Source organism: Balaenoptera musculus, chromosome 10 (assembly GCF_009873245.2).
Source record: "Balaenoptera musculus isolate JJ_BM4_2016_0621 chromosome 10, mBalMus1.pri.v3, whole genome shotgun sequence".
Lineage (NCBI taxonomy): Eukaryota > Metazoa > Chordata > Mammalia > Artiodactyla > Balaenopteridae > Balaenoptera > Balaenoptera musculus.
This window is the reverse complement of record NC_045794.1, coordinates 42,709,841-42,726,419: the sequence shown is the minus strand read 5'-3', so window position 1 is coordinate 42,726,419 and position 16,579 is coordinate 42,709,841. Positions and strand designations below refer to the sequence as shown.

Genomic DNA, 16,579 nt, shown 5'->3' with positions numbered 1-16,579 from the left:
TCTAGAAATAGACCCACAAAAATACAGTAAATTGATTTTTTTCCTTTTCTTTAAACACTTTTTTCTTTTTTACTTGTTCAGTAGGTGTTTGACAAAGGTGCAAAGGAATTCAGTAGAGAAAGGACAGTCTTTTTAACAAATGCTGCTGGAACAACTGGACGTCCATATGCAAAAAAAAAAGAAAAAAATTATCTCAAAATTAATCACAGATCTGGATGAAGTTGGTAATGCATAACCTCAATCTAATAATGAGTAAATATCAGATAAAATGAACCTGAGGGATATTAAACAAGATAATTGGCATCTACTCTTCAGGAAAGACTGAATAACTGTCCCAGATTAAGGAGCCTAAGGAAACATGACAAGTAAATGTCAGTCACAGATCTGGGGTTCTAATCCAGATTTCCTAATGTCTGGTCTACACCTATTTCTGACACCTTATCTCCATTATGCCAAGTGGCCACTGTTTATGGTATAGGAGAGGATGGCTTCCGTTTCATTCAACATTTGTAGAGCACCTATTTATGATAAGAATAGGATAGCTCTCAGGGGTCTGAAGGAGCTCACAGTCCAGCAGAGACAGATCTACAAACACAAGTTACTTTAATAATAAAAGTAAGACTGTAATAAGTGCTATAAATGAGGTGCAAACGACATGGTGTAAGAATACAGAGGAGGGAAAACCTTCCTATCTGGAATAGAGAAATTCGGTGATGGGAGGAAACGGGGAAATCCTCCCCAGAATGGCAATAATCACCCTTTAGTAGGTGCTCAATAAATGTCAGTATCTTTCTTCCCTTCACATTATGGCCCCAGCCTAACTTTCCTTATGTCACACCAACCCCTCTGTTCCTGAACAGCGTGCCGTTTCATGCCACTGCTTTTTGCATCTGAAGTTCTCTCCTCCGGGAAGGGAATGCCCTGCCTAGAATGAAGGAAAGGTAACATGAAATGGAGCTCGGGAGAATACAAAGCATATGGTAACGGGCGCACGAGCTGTGGAGGCCAGCCTCAGGCTCTGCATCTACAAAAAGGATTTAATAAGACTCATTTCATAAGGTTGTTGAGCGGATTAAAAGGACATTCCTACAAAGCTCTTAGCCTCACGTCCGACACGGAACGAGCGCTGAGGGAATAGTCTCAGTATTTGTGGGTGCGCAGCGACCTTCCCCGCCCACCCCGCCCGGAGGGAGCCGCCCCTTGACCGGCCAGTCAGCGCCCAGGGCGCCCAGTGCGGCGTCCGCGCTGCCACGTCGCCACCTCCCACCCTCTCGACACCCGCATTTAGCAGCCCCTTACCCGGCACTGGGTACCGGGTTCACCGGGCCGCGCCCGACCCGGCCTGCGTCCTCCGATTGGCTTCTGCAGGTGCCTGTCGTCCTCAGCCGCTGCAGGTTGGCCGGGGTGGGTGGAAAGGGGCGGGCCTCGGGGAGCGTAGGAAGGGCGGGGACCCGGATGTGTGTGGTGGCGGTGGCCGAAGAGCTAGTGAGCGGAGCTCAGAGGCCTATGGATGAGGAGGACGCGGCGGCCCCGGTAGGCGGGGATCGGGGGCGGGGTCCCGGAGGCCTCGGGTCGGTCTCCACGGAGCCTGAGGCGGGAGGCTGGGGTCCTGGGAAGAGGCTTCGGAGTCAGGGGCGGGGTCTTGCGCTCTGGTCACTGGTCTTCCTCCCTGGGGACCCTCCTTGGCCCAGTGCAGGGCCTGGGGAGACTGGGCGTAGTCACACTGACGGGCCAGGGCCCCTTTCCCCCGGGTCTCGTCTGAGTGATCGGGCTGTGCCCGAGGTGGAGGCGGGGCCCGGTGCGGCCGCGTCTCGGCGGCGCCAAGGCTGTGGGGTTCTAGGCAAGCAGATGCCCCTAGGTCTGGGCGCCAACATCGACCTGGGGTCGAGCCCCCTGGCCGAGTGCCAAGGAGGCCAATCCTAGGGCTGCCCCACAGCTGCCTACCCTTTTGGTCACGCTGTGGCTTGTAGCTACTGCAGAAGCGTGTAATATGCGCATTGGGATTGAATTCAGCCTAGCCGAGGCTTCCTAAGCCCCTGCTGTGTGCAAGGCACAGTCAGGCCTGGATGGAACCCTTGTCCAAGGGTTTGGGGGATGGGAAGAGAAAGTACCTCCCCTTTTTGTCGCTTTGGGAAAGATTCGTCCATTCATTCATTCATTCATTCATTCATTCATATGTTAGCACTGTTAGTGGTTTAAATACCTGGGTCATCCTACTCCACTCCATCTTCACTGCTACCATCTTTGGGGATGCCATCTCTCATCGGAACAGCTGCAACAGCCTCCTAATTAATTGTTTGCCACTTCTGTTCTTGCTCCTTATAGGATCAGTTTAGTCTCCAACCAACCGCCTGAATGATCTTTACGATCTGATAAACCTTAAAATCATATAATTTTCTTGCTTAAAACCCTCCAGAGCTTTCCCATCACACTTGAAATAAAATTCACACTCCTTAACACGGTCTGTAGGGCGTTGATCTGGCCCCTACCTTTCTTCCGTCCTCTTCTGGTACATTCTCCCTCCCTACACACTAGCCACCTGGCCTTTCTATTTTCCTACCATGCCAGCTGCCTTGCACCTCAGGACCTGTGTCCTGGCTGTCCCTTCTGCCTGGGATGCTCTTTCTTGGGCTTGTTACATGCCTGTCACCTTTTCATCTCATAGAGTTCACCCCATTATTCTTTATCACAGCATTCTGCTTTTTCCTCCACTGTCTAACGTTGTCATGTCTGTTTATTGCCTGTCATGCCTCCCCCAATAGAATGGAAGTGCTATGAGAGCAGACATCCCATCCATCTTGTTCACAGCTGTATCCCTAGCACCTAGGACAGTAGGAGCACATAGTGGGAGCTCAGTAAATGTTTGCTGAATGAAAGGATGAGGGTGGGGACTGTTGAGGTCAATCTGGGCAACTGGCTTCAAGTCCAGTGTCCTCTCCGCATTCTGGGTGGAACAGGCTGAGGTACTTTGCTCAGCGCCTTGCTTCCTCCTCCTCAATCCCCTTCTCCCCCTGGCAGGTTTGTTCTCATGAACAAGATGGATGACCTCAACCTGCACTACCGGTTTCTGAATTGGCGCCGGAGGATCCGGGAGATTCGAGAGGTCCGGGCTTTCCGATATCAGGAGAGGTTCAAGCACATTCTTGTAGATGGAGACACTTTGAGGTGAGTTTCGGGGAGTGCTTCCACATTTTCCTTTGTGTGCCAGATCTTAGAGATGAAAAGGGGCTTTTGCAAAGGCAGAGGACTGTCTGCACTGCACATGGAGGGGTATGTTATAAACTCTGGAGGCCTTTCTGAATGGAGCAGTATATGCTTCTTCACCCCGCACCCCCCCTCTGCCTGTGTCTCTGGGTCCCTCTGTCCTGATCCGCATTGGAAGCAGTCATGTCAGAGATGGAGGCTGCTGGGGTCTCAGGAATTGCCCAACTGCCTTGTTGAAAGGACTCCATTGAGTCTGTGCGATGCCTGGGTCTCCTGCCTGCATCTCTGGAGTTGGGATCGGTGAAGAATGGCCATTCAAAGGCAGTGGATTTCCTGTTTTGGGAAGGACAGTCCTGTAGTGCATCCTGCTTACTGCCTTCCAACCCTTTGGTTTGTGTGTTTGTGTTTGTTATCGCTCTATTTTCTGGCTTGAACCTTTCCCCTGACTCCATCCGAGTCTAATTCTCTCACAAAGTTGTCACTGGAAGGGGGGAAGGAAGTAGTGCTATCTAGCCTGGAGACAAGAAAGCTGAGGAGTGGGGACTGAATAACTGTCTTCCAATCTGCGAAGGGCTTTGGTCCCGAGGATCGAGACCAGCCGCTCTCCAGCTCCACTGAGGACAGAGCCAGAGGAAAAGGGCCGAAGCTGCAGCATGAGGGACTGAGGTTAGACAGGGTTGTGAGACCCCTAATAGGCAACTGAGGGAGGCTCCACATTCTCTTCCCCACCGGCAGTGAAGAAGCCAGGCTTGCATTGGTTTGGTGTGGGCTGGGCCCTGGCTGGAGGCAGCGGGTAGGGTGGGTGACCTCAAGTATCTTGTTATGGTGTTTGTGCAGATGTCCTGAAGTATGGCCTGATGGATTCTCTTCTGTGCTGGCCCTCACAGGGTGGGAGTTGGGGATGCTGAGGCCCTCCCCCCAACCCCTGGGCTAGGCTGCTAATGGAACTCCCCCTTCATTCCTCCTTCAGTTACCATGGAAACTCTGGTGAAGTTGGCTGCTACGTGGCTTCTCGACCCCTGACGAAGGACAGCAATTATTTTGAGGTGATCAAGGCAGGGGGTGGGCAGAGCAGGGGGTGAGATGGTTAAGCTCCAAGGCGTTCTTTTACTGGATTCTTGACTGGTCCTTTAAATTTTCCATCAGGATTATCCTGTTGGCTGGGAAAAGGGCCCAGGATGGCATGGTGCCTAATCTGAGAGGCACCCTAAAGTCCTTTCACCCTGTCCCTTCTGCTCTCCTGCCCTTCACCTAGGTAGACTGTGACCCATGTCCTTTCCCACCCCCTAACCCAAGCCCAGCATCTACTCCATCTCCCATCTTTTTCCATAGCTTGGAAATTATTTTCTAAGTAATTGTGGTAGAGTGGGCCCCCACTTTCCCCAGTTCTCCCTCTGAGTGCCCTGACTTTTTCTCTGATTCCCCTGTCTTTTGCTCTTTGAGCCTCAGCCCGCTTTGATGTCTAACTCCCCTCCCTGCTGACTGTGCCCTGCTCTCCTCCCTCCAGGTGTCTATTGTGGACAGCGGGGTCCGGGGTACCATTGCTGTGGGACTGGTCCCTCAGTACTACAGCTTGGATCACCAGCCTGGCTGGTTGCCTGACTCTGTAGCCTACCATGCTGATGATGGCAAGTGAGTTGCCTTTTGTGGAACCCGACCCCTTTCCTACGGATTTGGGAATCTTGGATATAATGGACTACCTCAGGGTGGCTTTGGCTATTCCTTCACTGGTCTTGGGGTATTTTCATAGACCTTTCTGATAGGGACAGAAGATGGCCTGTTGGCTACCCTTGGAGGTTTGCAGACTTAAAGGGGATGGTGGAGCTCCCCCGAGAACGTAGGTAGATGCCATTGCAGAGTGATCGGGAGCAGGAGCACTGGGGAGAGGTTGGGAAGCCAGGTTCGGGTCCTGTGTCTGTGCTGCTCTGTCCACAGGCTGTACAATGGCCGGGCCAAGGGCCGCCAGTTTGGGTCAAAGTGCAACTCCGGGGACCGGATTGGTTGTGGCATTGAGCCAGTGTCCTTTGATGTGCAGACTGCCCAGATCTTCTTCACCAAAAATGGGAAGCGGGTAAGTGGGACATCCTGAGTGGGATTTAAACGGCTTGAAGCTGTCCAGGGATTTGTGTGAGTAATAAGAAAGAGTCTGCTGGCTGGGGCTTGCCCAGGGCCCCACGGGCTTATTTCCCATCTTCTTCAGTTCAGCCTCAGATTCTCCTGGGGTCTCCTGCATGTAGGAGAAGATGCTCCCCACACCCAGGGGAAGCTGGGACATTCCCCAGGTGATGGACGCAGAGGGGCAGGTTTGTGCAGTGGAGGAGGGGCAGAAACTGTGGGGGACAGAATTGGTGATGTGGGGGAAGGTTTTGAGCAGAAAAAAAGACGGGGAGATTATGACCTGGCTGCATAAGCTGGAGGTCCTCTTGGGATTTTTGACTTGAATGCTTTTGGGGATATGTCCTTTCTGTGTTTCGTGTTCCTTGTTTCACTTCTCCTTTCCTTCCCTCTTCAGAGAGAGACTAGTGATGGTGAAGGGATGGGATAAGAGCAAATAGGAGAGACCCCGGCTCTCTTTCTTCTCCTCCCCAGCCCCATCTCCCACCCTGGGAAATTGCCTTCTCAGGCCTCCGCCGGCCCGCCTAGTGGTCTTCCTCCCTTAAGCATCTATGCTCAGCACTTTCCTGCTCCAGTCCACACTCATGCGTACCTGAAGTGTATGAGGGGTTGTCGAGAGACTTGTGTTTGCCTTCCAGCTCCGCGGGTACCTTGCTCAGCTAGTAGTACTCAGCAGCTTTTTCTGCTTCTTTGTGCCTCTGTTTTGCTGTCTGTCAGCGTGTGTGATGATGACTGGCTGCATCATCTGAAAAGTCCCCGTGTGAGAATTAGATGAGCTGTGGGACAGTGAGCCAGGCGGCAGCTCCCTCCCTTCCTCCCCCTCCCTCCGCCGCAGGTGGGCTCCACCATCATGCCCATGTCCCCCGATGGGCTGTTCCCAGCAGTGGGCATGCACTCCCTGGGTGAGGAGGTGCGGCTGCACCTGAACGCTGAGCTGGGCCGCGAGGACGACAGTGTCATGATGGTGGACAGTTACGAGGACGAATGGGGCCGGCTGCACGACGTCAGAGTCTGCGGAACTGTAAGTAAGGGGCAGGTAGGGCTGGGCCGAATCCCGGGGTCCACAGAAGCATGTCGGGATTGCTTAGAATAGGGAGTGAAGACAGGGTCTTTTTTAAAATTAATTAATTAATTAATTTATTTATTTTTGCCTGTATTGGGTCTTCGTTGCTGCGTGCGGGCTTTCTCTAGTTGCGGCGAGCGGGGGCTACTCTTCATTGCAGTGCGCAGGCTTCTCATTGCGGTGGCTTCTCTTGTTGCGGAGCACGGGCTCTAGGTGCGAGGGCTTCAGTAGTTGCGGTGCACAGGCTCAGTAGTTGTGGCTTGTGGGCTCTAGAGCGTAGGCTCAGCAGTTGCAGCGCACGGGCTTAGTTGCTCCGCGGCATGTGGGATCTTCCTGGACCAGGGCTCGAACCCGTGTCCCCTGCATTGGCAGGCGGATTCTCAACCACTGCGCCACCAGGGAAGTCCCAAGACAGGGTCTTTTGTAGGGTTCTGGAAAGTGGGAATTTTGTCAGGAGAGCCTGGTGTCCTGACATGATTCTTGAGTCCAGATCTGTGTTCTCCTTATCGTTGGTCCTCTTTCCTGCCTTCTCTTTGTTTGAGAGCTCAGCCTAGTTGCTTAACCCTGGGAACAAGCAGTAGCCAGTAGCTCTCCTTTGCCTGCTTTGGTTCCTTCAGGCCCCCCCCGCCCCCCCCCCCCCACAACAATGCACGCTGCTGCCTGCACGCCTGCCTTTGAGAGGCTGGGCTGACTTGGAGGCCGGATGCCTGGAACACCCTTTTGGCTTGATCCCAGCCCAGCTAGCCCAGCTTTCCATTCTCTGCATTGTGGAGCAGGTGTGGTCACAAATCCCACTCATGCTGGGGAAGGTTCTTTGAGATCTGTTTCGAGTAAGCATCAATGATAGTCTCTTTTGCCTTCCTACATTTTATAGAGGATGAGAATAGCGGCAGATAATGATTCAGTGAGAGTCCTTGATCCTCCAAAGCTGGCCTTTTTATACATCTCATCATACCTGCTTTAGTCCCCTGCCTAGATTTTAAACTTTCTTGGGAAGCGTATGGACCTTGAGAGAGGGAAATTCTTCATATCTACCCTCCGTGCCTCATGCTGGGTTGGGAGTGAATGGATGCTGAGTTAGGGGTCTGGCCCTGACCTCTAGTGGGCCGCTCGGGCCTTCCACTTCAAATTGTCCCTCTGCTGCCCTCCCGCTCCTTCCTGGCTCAACCTTTTCCTCCGCCCTCTGGCATTCTCACCCCAACCCAGGCTGTTTTCAACTCAGCCTTTGATAGCAAAACAGAAGCAGCGGGGGTGGGGGGGGTGGGAGTGGATTATGAGTAAGGCTCTCCACTCTGGAGTTCAAGGTGAGTCAAACACAAGGAAAAAGGCAGAAAGTGTGGCCTCCTGCAGCTTCGGGCACTCTGCACCCCCTTCTGGCACTAGGGTCCAGGAGGCCTCAGATGCCCACTCCCTGACCTTCATCCCTCCTTTCTTTTCCCCTTCCACCATCATTTTGACAACATCTACAGAGTTGAACTTGGGACTGAGCCAGGGCGATGTTCCAGCTCTCATCCTTGACCTCTCCTCAAGAGTTTTTTTCCTGGCACCCTTCCCCTGCCTGGACCTGTCCCCACTCTGCTCCCTGCTCCTCCCAGGCAGTCTTTCCTAATTGATGCGGAATCCTGTAGACATTTATAAATAGCCTTCCTTCCTCCCTGCCCTTCCCCCAGTGCCCTCAGGCCACACATTTAAGAATTTTTTTCTTTCTTGGACATAAGCTGTTGAGTGTAGCTCTTCTGTCAAACCCGCACCCCAGCTGGGGCAGCTGGCAGGGTAGGCACACTGCTCCCTGCGCACTTGCTCCTCTGGGGCAGACGTGGGCATGAGCCTCTTGAGGGACGCAGGCTTCTCTTCTAGTCTTGCCAGCTACCTCATCTTTCACATGAGGGTGACTTACCCAGTTTCTGCCAGCCCCTCGACCCCCCATCCACTCTTGCCTCCTGGCCTCCTTGCCTCATCCTCTTTGTCCCTTCTGACCATCCACTGTATTTCCAGTCCAGCAGTCAGAGTGGTGTCAGCCTGGAGGAGCCTGGGAGAGGTCATTAGGCTGTGCCTGTGCCTCCTGTTTCTAAAGATGTCCAGCACAGCTGCTTCTCCTCTCTGCCCTTCCTGTTTTACGTCCCCCTCTGTGGGGAGACCTTCCCTGAGACCTCAGACCTCTGCTCTTGTTGCAGCCTGTTTCTCCTGCCCCAGGTGATGTTCCCAGGAGGACACCCCATAGAACCATAAAGGTCTGGAGGAGGCTTTGATGCCATCCTGCCCAGGTTTCTCAGTGCAGAGACTGTGGGCATCTTAGGTGAGACAGTTCCTTGATGTGCAGGACATTTAGCATCCCTGGTTCCCAGACCCAGGATGCCGGTAGCTCCGCCCCGCCCCCCCGCCCCAGTTGTTGTGACTGCCCGCACATTCCCATATATCCTCTTGTACTGCTGAGAAAACAGTCCCAGAGAAAAGTGAAGAGACTTGATCAAATGTCAAACAGCGAATTAGTAGCAGAACTAAGCCCAGATATTCATTCCTTGACCCCTACCCCCGCTTTTTCCACTGTCTGATATATGCTGCTGCCTTCTGCCCAGGCCCACTCTTCTGTAGCCAATCTCTCCTGCTCGCTTCTCACAAGATGAATCCAGAGTTCCTGGGCTTAAATTCCCACGTCCCTGGGGATTTCTCCTGTCTAGTGTCTTTAGCCAGGGGCCTCCTAGGTGAGTTTACTTGGCTACCTTGGAATTCTTTTACTCCTAGCCCTTTCTCCCAGTTTTGTAGTCTCAATTATCCTCTCTTCTCCCTTCTCACTGGTTCTTCCCATTACAGAAGAGTGAATTCGACTCCTGACCCTTTTTTTTCCTCCAACAGTTCATTATGAAAAGTTTCAAACATACAGGAAAGTTGAAAAAATAGCACAGTGAACACCCACTGTATCCCCACTACCTAGATTCAAGAGTTGTTAATATTTAGTTGTGTTTGTTTGATCTGAGGAGCTATATATAGACAGACTGGCTCTTTCCAGAGGGAAGTCTTTCCCTGCTTCCTGTGGCCTCACTTTCCCCTCCTAAAGAGCGCCCCCTTCCCAGAGCTCCGGGATGCTGAAGAATTGCTGTTGCATTTGCTCAGGCATGGGGTGCTGCCCCTCATTCCTGTCCCCAGGCCTTGCACAGTGAGGTAATGTGTCAAGGGCGGGGGGCAGTAGGTAGGGCTGGGGGATTAGACTCATTCTGTCTTTGTTTCTCATTTCTGTTCATAGCTCCTCTAACAACTCCTTAGTGACGGGGCAACAGCTTTGGTACACAAAGTGGGGTGAATGAGGCCCCACCCTCTCAGGGGTCCTCCCTGGGCCCAACCCAGGAGGAGACCGTGTTGGGGCCTGAGCTGGCCGGTGGGGAGCTTGTTCTTGGTTCGTGTTTCAATTGCTTTTAGGCCCTCCGGGCACTGAGTCCTCCCTTGCTCCTGTCAAGAGGGATTAGGGTCTCTGCTGGCAAGAGGAGGAGGGCGGGCCGCAGCAGGAGAGGAGGCTGAGAAGGGCTACTGGTAGGAGGGAGGGGGCGGGGTGCAGGAGGCTCTCTGCACTCTGGTCTGCAGCCTCCGCTCTGTGGAGTTGACCTGTTTGGCCTGTCAAGGCTTCCGTTGTGTGTGGAGGGAGGTGGGGTGGGGAGGGGGTCTTGAGAGCCTTAAGGAAAGAGTTCCCCACCCCCACCAAAGATGTAAAGGAGCATGCCTGTTGATTGGGGGTATTGTTTGAGGAGAAACACTGGGAGGAAGACAGTTGGTCCCTTGGGATGGAGTCATCTGAGGAGTGTCCTGGGAGCCCAAGGGACCATTCTAGCTGGGGGTAAGGGCTGAGGTGAAAGATTCTCTCCTTCTTTGTGATTGGCAGTTCCAGTCTGTTGTAGCTTTGGGGGCGACTGTTAATGTTTAGGGAGCATTGGAACTTTCGGATATTCCAGTATCACCCCCATGTCCTGAGTCAGGGAAAGGCTAATGTGTGCATTTATCACCTACCGGGGGTCAGGCTCCAGACTAAGCCCTTGACACTCATTTCACTTCGTCGTACCCATTTTTGGAGATGCAGGTAGTGGTACCCCTATTTTACTGCTGAAGTATCTGAGGCTTAAAGAAGTGAGAGTCACTTGCTTGAGTTTAGTGACTAGTAAGTAATAGGAGCTAGGATTTGAACCCAGGTCTGTTTGATTCTCTTTCAAACTAAGAGGTATCTTGGGAATTCCCTGGTGGTCCAGTGGTTAGGACTCCGCGCTTCCACTGCAGGGGGCACGGGTTCGATCCCTGGTCGGGGAACTCAGATCCTGCAAGCCGCGTGGTGTGGCAAAAAAAAAAAAAAAAAAAAGTAGAAACTAAGAGGCACCTGAGGCACAGATTGAGGGACCAGCATCAAGATTCTAGCAACTCAGACTCTAGGTGCTAAACCTCTCATCTCCTCTAGGTTTCTACCAGCCCAGGTCTAAGGAGGGGAGGAGTGCACTCAAGTAAGGATCTATCAGGGAGGCCAGACTTTCCCCCACCCGCTCCTCTGAGTGCTCTGAGAAGGCTCCCAGGGCTTGGGAGGACTTTGCCCAGGGGCAGGAGAGTGGATGCAGAGGAACAGATGAATCCAGGGGCTTACACCCTAAGGGGCGGGTGGTTCCTCTCTTGAAGAGGTGGCTTGTGCATGGCCCTAGTCTTCTAGGCATTCAGCAGTCTGTCTGAGCTGCTCTGCTTTCTGAGCTGCTCTGCGGGCTGGGGAGTGGGTTTTAGAGCCCCATGTTAGTGTGTTTCATCCTCCTGGCCTTTTAGCTTAAGGAACCATCCCCCCCTATCCATAGAGAAACCGGCAGCCTGCCTTCCTCTGGGCTGAGGCAGAGGGAATGGTTGGGCGGGTTTTTCCCAAGGATCAGGATCTGGATCTGCTGTCTCTTGGCTCTGGAAGTGGAGAACACTGTGTTTCCTATGCCGAGGCCAGTTGGATGGAGTGGGTCAAGGGCAGCTGTGGGATCCCCCACCCAGTTCTGCAATGCAGGGTGGAGAGGTTGGGCTGGGGGCTGCTCGGATTGGGTGGAGTCTATGTTAGTTAATGTGCATCATACCACACCCCTCCGGGCCCTGTGGGGAGAGATGCAGAGGAGGAACCCAGGCCACACTGAGAACATACAGAGGACCAGAAATCGAATTTAAACAGTGTGGGCCTTCATAATACCCAGTAAATCAGAAGACCACCTGCAGGGGACCCCTTTCTGATGGAAGAAAGCAGTGTGAGATAATGGAGACTTGGGCTAGGAGTATGAATATCACAGAGCCAGTGTACCCCGAAACATGTGTGGTCCTGGCTGCAGGAAGGAGAGAAGAAAGTTTAGGCGGCCTCCCGTACACCTCTGGCTTTTCTCCTGGTGCCCCCTGTCCCCCGCCTCCAGTTCTCTGGGGAGGAGGGGAGAATGGACTTGAGGTGACAGGGCTTCGGGGATCCAGGGCTGAGAGGGGGGCCGAGTCCCTCTCTTGCCTCCCTGAAGGGGTTGGTGAGGATACAGCGCCTGCCTCTGCTGAAGACACACGGAGGCTTCGGCACTGGTGCAGGCGAGCGTGATGCCTTTCCTGTTCAGGCAGGAGTTCTTTGTGGGGTGAGAGGCCAGCGTCTGCCAGGGATAAGTGGAGGAGATCCTCAGGGAGTGAGTTTTCTTCAGGGCCTGAGGGGTGGGAGGGTAGAAGAAAGTCTTGAGGGGCAGTTTGGTTAATTAAAAAGGGATTAAGGAATCCCAGGTGATGCTGAGGGTGGGGGAAAGAGGGATGGGGTTGAGTCACAGCCCTACTATCACCATGACAACTGATAAATAAATCCTCCCAGATTGGGGGTTGCCGCCCCATCATGCCCAGGCAGGATCACTGTGGGGCCGAAGAGCCCCAAGAGCCCATCAGTCATCTCCCCTCCACACCCCTGCTCCAGCTGGAAAGAGCCATGAGGGGCTGGGAGCAGGAACGCCTGCCTTTCTAGCTTCTCTCTGCCTGCTCCCCTCCCTCGCATTAAATGAAGGAGAAGAGCTGGGTGTCCTCGGTTCCCTGGCTCCCCTCGGCACCTCCCTGACCCCGCTACGAACAGCTCTGTTCAAAGCCAAGTAAAACAAAGACCTTGAGAAATCATATCAGTCCCATCCCAGGCAGAACTGGCTTCTGAGCTGTCTCCCCTCCCCCGGACGTCTGGAGTTGGCCCCTAACCTCTGCATCCTCCCCATCCCCCTGAGGCACCCTGAGAAAGCCATCCGGCTTCCTCTCAGCCTAGCCTTTGCTTCTCCTCTTCTCTGTGTTCAGAGCCCCTGGGTGGCCCTTTCCTGGCAGGGTGATTGAGGGAAGTAATGGCAGAGTCTACAGACCCCTGTGTGGTCCTGGCGCTCGGCCATCCGGATCGCCGTGCTGCTCTCGCCGGCTCCCCACAGCAAGGAGAGGGTTTTTGGCTCGGTAGGCAGGTGGGCGCAGCCTTTAGCAGGGGCTCAGCCCTCTTGCTCGTGCTGCCACCTCCACGCCCCTGCCCCCATCCCTGTTCTCCCATGCCTGCCTGGAACCCTGAGGCCCACTTTGTGCCTCCAGGATCCCTTCCCTTTCGGCCAGGGCTTTTTGTGAGACCCAGGAAAACTGGTCCCCAGATGGCCCTGGAACCAGGTTTCCAGGGGTGGGGTGCTAGCCTGCCCCCCACCCCTGGTTCTTCCCCCACAGCTACTGGAGTACTTGGGCAAGGGCAAGAGCATCGTGGACGTGGGGCTGGCCCAGGCCCGGCACCCGCTGAGCACCCGTAGCCACTACTTCGAAGTGGAGATCGTGGACCCTGGAGAGAAATGCTACATCGCCTTGGGGCTGGCCCGAAAGGTGGGCGCCAGTGCTGGCTTTTGGCCTGTGGAGCTGCTCAGCTCTGGGGCTGTTGGGCCGGAGCTGGGAGCCCTTGGGGAGATCAAGGGGCTGGGCTGCAGAGGGAGGTCTAACCCGAGACAGAACAGGCCGTATGTGTCTGCCGTGTAAGGGTACAGACCCCAAGTCACCTCGGAGCTGAGAGAGGGTCGTCGGCGCACCACACGCACCAAGGCCTGGATGTGGGGTGGGTGGGGGGCAGCCTGCAGCCCTGGCTGGGAAAGCCAAGCACCTTCCCACCTTCCCCTGCAACCTCCAGTGCCTGAAGGGGTGAGGCTGCCGGGGTGGGAGCAACCATCTGGGTCGTAGCTTGTTTCAGAAGATCGAGGGTTCGTAAGCCACTCTCCCGTCCTCTTTTCTGTGCGTGGTACCACAGCTTTCCTTTTTTTGTCTTGGTGTAGGATTATCCCAAGAACAGGCACCCTGGCTGGAGCAGAGGGTCTGTGGCTTATCATGCAGGTGCGTGAGGGGCTGCCCTGGGGAAGCTGGGGGGGTGGGGTATAGGGGCACAGGGATATCCATTTCCCTGACCCCGCACTAGGGGCCTCGCCTTCAGCATCTGGCCGGAGAGACTTTCCCCTGCCGCTCTCTGCTCTCCCCATCCCAAGCTGCTAGCGCTTTCTCTTCATCTGTGTTTTTCCTCCCAGCCCAAAAAGCCAGGGGAGCAGAACAGGGGTGGGAGATCTGGGACCGAACTGGACATTCCAGGCCTCTGAGTTGGCTCCCTCTGCACCCTTCCTGCAGATTCTGCATTTTCTTTTTTTTGATCGGCTTGATTTCCTTTAGGGCTTCCTTTAGAAAGGAGGAGCTGTGAGTTCCTGTGAGTTCCTGGTCCCGCCTCTCCCTCCCCTCCGAGGGCCCCCGCTCTCTGACCAGCTCCCGAGGGAGTTTCCCCCTTAGCCCCTTGAGGGGACAGATGTGTGTCTCTCTTTAGTCTGGTGCCCTCATTCTCTCTCCTCCCTTCCTCAGGGCCAGAGAGGGAGGGAGGGACACTTGAACTTTAAGCAGGGGCCGCTCTAAGGGCTGTAGGGTGTCGGCCCCTCCCTCAGGTGTGTGTCCTCTCCCCTCCCTCCGACAGATGACGGGAAGATCTTCCATGGCAGTGGTGTGGGGGACCCTTTTGGGCCACGCTGTTACAAAGGGGACATCATGGGCTGTGGAATCATGTTCCCCCGGGACTACATCTTGGACAGTGAGGGTGAGTGGGGTGACCGTGGCCAACCAGGCTGGTCGGGCAGAGGCTGGGGGCAGTACCACAGGAGCTCAGGTTTCCTGGCCCCCAGGTGACAGTGATGACAGCTGTGACACAGTGATCCTGTCCCCGACCGCCCGAGCTGTCCGGAATGTCCGGAACGTCATGTACCTGCACCAGGAAGGGGAAGAGGAAGAGGAGGAAGAGGAAGAGGAAGATGATGGGGAAGAGATAGAACAGGAGCATGAGGGCAAGAAGGTGGTGGTGAGTGGGGTGGGTCTGGGGTTGGACTAGGGGTCTTGGGCCTCGGTGAGGTCTGGTGTTAGTGCCGAAAGCGGAGCCCAGGGAGGGGAGAGGGGAAGCCCTGGCTGCTGTGGGCGTGGGGCTGCTGAGTGGGGAGACTGGCTGGGAGGCTGGTTTCCGGCCTCAGGACGCCCTCTCGTGGTCACCTCCTGCATCGCCCTCTGTCTCTCCAACGGTGGTGCGAGTTGGGAGTGATGGGACTCAGGCCTGCGTAGCTCCAGCATCCTCAGAGGAGAGGCTAGAGCCTGCCTATCCCACTTTTCTCTTTCACCCCCAGGTTTTCTTCACTCGGAATGGCAAGATCATTGGGAAGAAGGATGCTGTCGTACCTTCTGGGGGCTTCTTCCCCACAATTGGGATGCTGAGCTGTGGGGAGAAAGTCAAAGTGGATCTGCACCCCTTGAGTGGCTAGGCCTTCTCCCCTGGACCTGCTCCTTCTCCCTCTCCTCGCCCTTTGCAGAGCCAGGTACCCCGTTCCTGACGCCCCGAGGATTTGCTTACCCAGCAGGCCCCAGGGGGTGTGTTGTCCCTCTGCCCTACCAGATCAGGCCCCTGCCAAGCTCCTCTGTGCCCATGTTTCTGACCTGGTGCTGCCCCTGTTGTTAGTCCCTGGGCGAGAGTTCCTGGCTGGACAGGAACCAGCCCAAAGGATGGTGTTGCTTCACGGCTGGGTCCCACTGGCTTTGGCCGTGGGCTCCCGCATGCCCTCCCACTCTGGCCCGTGTGAGGGGAGAGGAGTGAGCGCCCGTCTCAGCTGCTGTTGGGCGTGAGGCTCGGCAAGGGTGGAGCAGGACACCCCCTCCTCTGTTTACCACAGGGTTCCTCTTCTCATCTTCTTTCCTGTTCCCTGTCCTCGTCGTCGTGTGAAGCAGTTGCCGCTGTCATCCCCCCCTGGCTGGGCTAGGGGGGGGGCTCTCTTGGGCCCTCTGTCTCCTTCCACTGACTGGTGTCCCGAGAAGACTACTCGAGGGTCTCCGTTCTTTCCCCTGTGAGCCAGCTTCCTCCCTCACTGCCTGCTCAGGCACCACAGTCCCCCCGAGAATCCGAGTCTCTGGCTTCCCCCAGCTGTACACACGTAGATGGTGTCCATGACGTGTTTGATGGGGTGAGAGGGGGGCTGTCAAATCGGGGGACTGGGGCCTTTGCTCCTGTCTCCCCCTTGCCCTCCTTGGCTCACCTGTGGCACCCGTCTCTCGTTCCTGGGGAGGCAGGCGGAGACTCTGGAGCCTGTCTCTCCCACGTGGTCAGGGCAGGACCCCAGAGCCCTAGCGAGAGCCCGAGGGCACGGGCCCACGCTCCCCTACCCTGCCTTGCCCCCGCCCCTGCTTGCTGCCTGTGCCAGTTGCCTGTTTTGCTTCAGTGTTTGATTCTAGCACTTAACGTGTCCTCCCGCACCAAGCCCTCCTGTCTCCTAGCCCCTTGACCCCTGTCCCCTCCTCAGTGACTTCTGGGAGAGAGAGGGAGCGGGAGCAGGTGGCCCTGGTTTGGGCAGAGTGGGCAGGGCTTTGGGAAGAGGGGCGAGGTGTTGTGCTGCTGGGGCCTCCCCTTTGGCCCTCCCTTCAGGCCCTGCACTATGATGTATGAAATGTATGTACAGACCAGAGATGTTTATACAGCCAATAAAGATGGAGTTTCCATATTTATCAGTACGGCCGGGACAAGGGAATCCTTTCCAGTACAGGGGACCAGGGACAGGGCTGGAGGAGGGGGCGGCCGAGGGCACTTGCTCACCAGGCACGTGTGGACCAGTATGGGGCCAGGGAGGGGGATCGTGTGTGTCCCGTGGGCCTGGCTTGGGCCTGGGATGCCCCAAGAAGCACAGG

General features: G+C 55.3%; 1 protein-coding gene across 5 annotated transcripts; it reads left to right on the top strand.

Moving 5' to 3' along the window:
• The first annotated feature begins 1,432 nt into the window (after positions 1–1,432).
• Positions 1,433–16,405, top strand: SPRYD3 (SPRY domain containing 3). 5 transcript variants are annotated; one of them, XR_005021549.1, is made up of 12 exons: positions 1,439–1,533; positions 3,019–3,165; positions 4,175–4,250; positions 4,712–4,836; positions 5,140–5,275; positions 6,155–6,340; positions 13,073–13,222; positions 13,663–13,720; positions 14,340–14,459; positions 14,545–14,717; positions 15,034–15,222; positions 15,574–16,405. XR_005021549.1 is itself a non-coding variant. In XM_036866558.1 (11 exons), the coding sequence occupies exons 1-11, from the start codon at positions 1,511–1,513 to the stop codon at positions 15,166–15,168; spliced, it is 1,329 nt and encodes a 442-aa protein (XP_036722453.1). In that variant the 5' UTR covers positions 1,433–1,510; the 3' UTR covers positions 15,169–16,405. The 5 variants fall into 5 exon arrangements, 4 of the variants coding, with proteins under 4 accessions (XP_036722453.1, XP_036722455.1, XP_036722454.1 ...); XM_036866558.1 differs by having other exon boundaries at positions 1,433–1,533; positions 15,034–16,405; XM_036866559.1 differs by lacking the exon at positions 14,545–14,717 and having other exon boundaries at positions 1,436–1,533.
• The last annotated feature ends 174 nt before the right edge of the window (positions 16,406–16,579 follow it).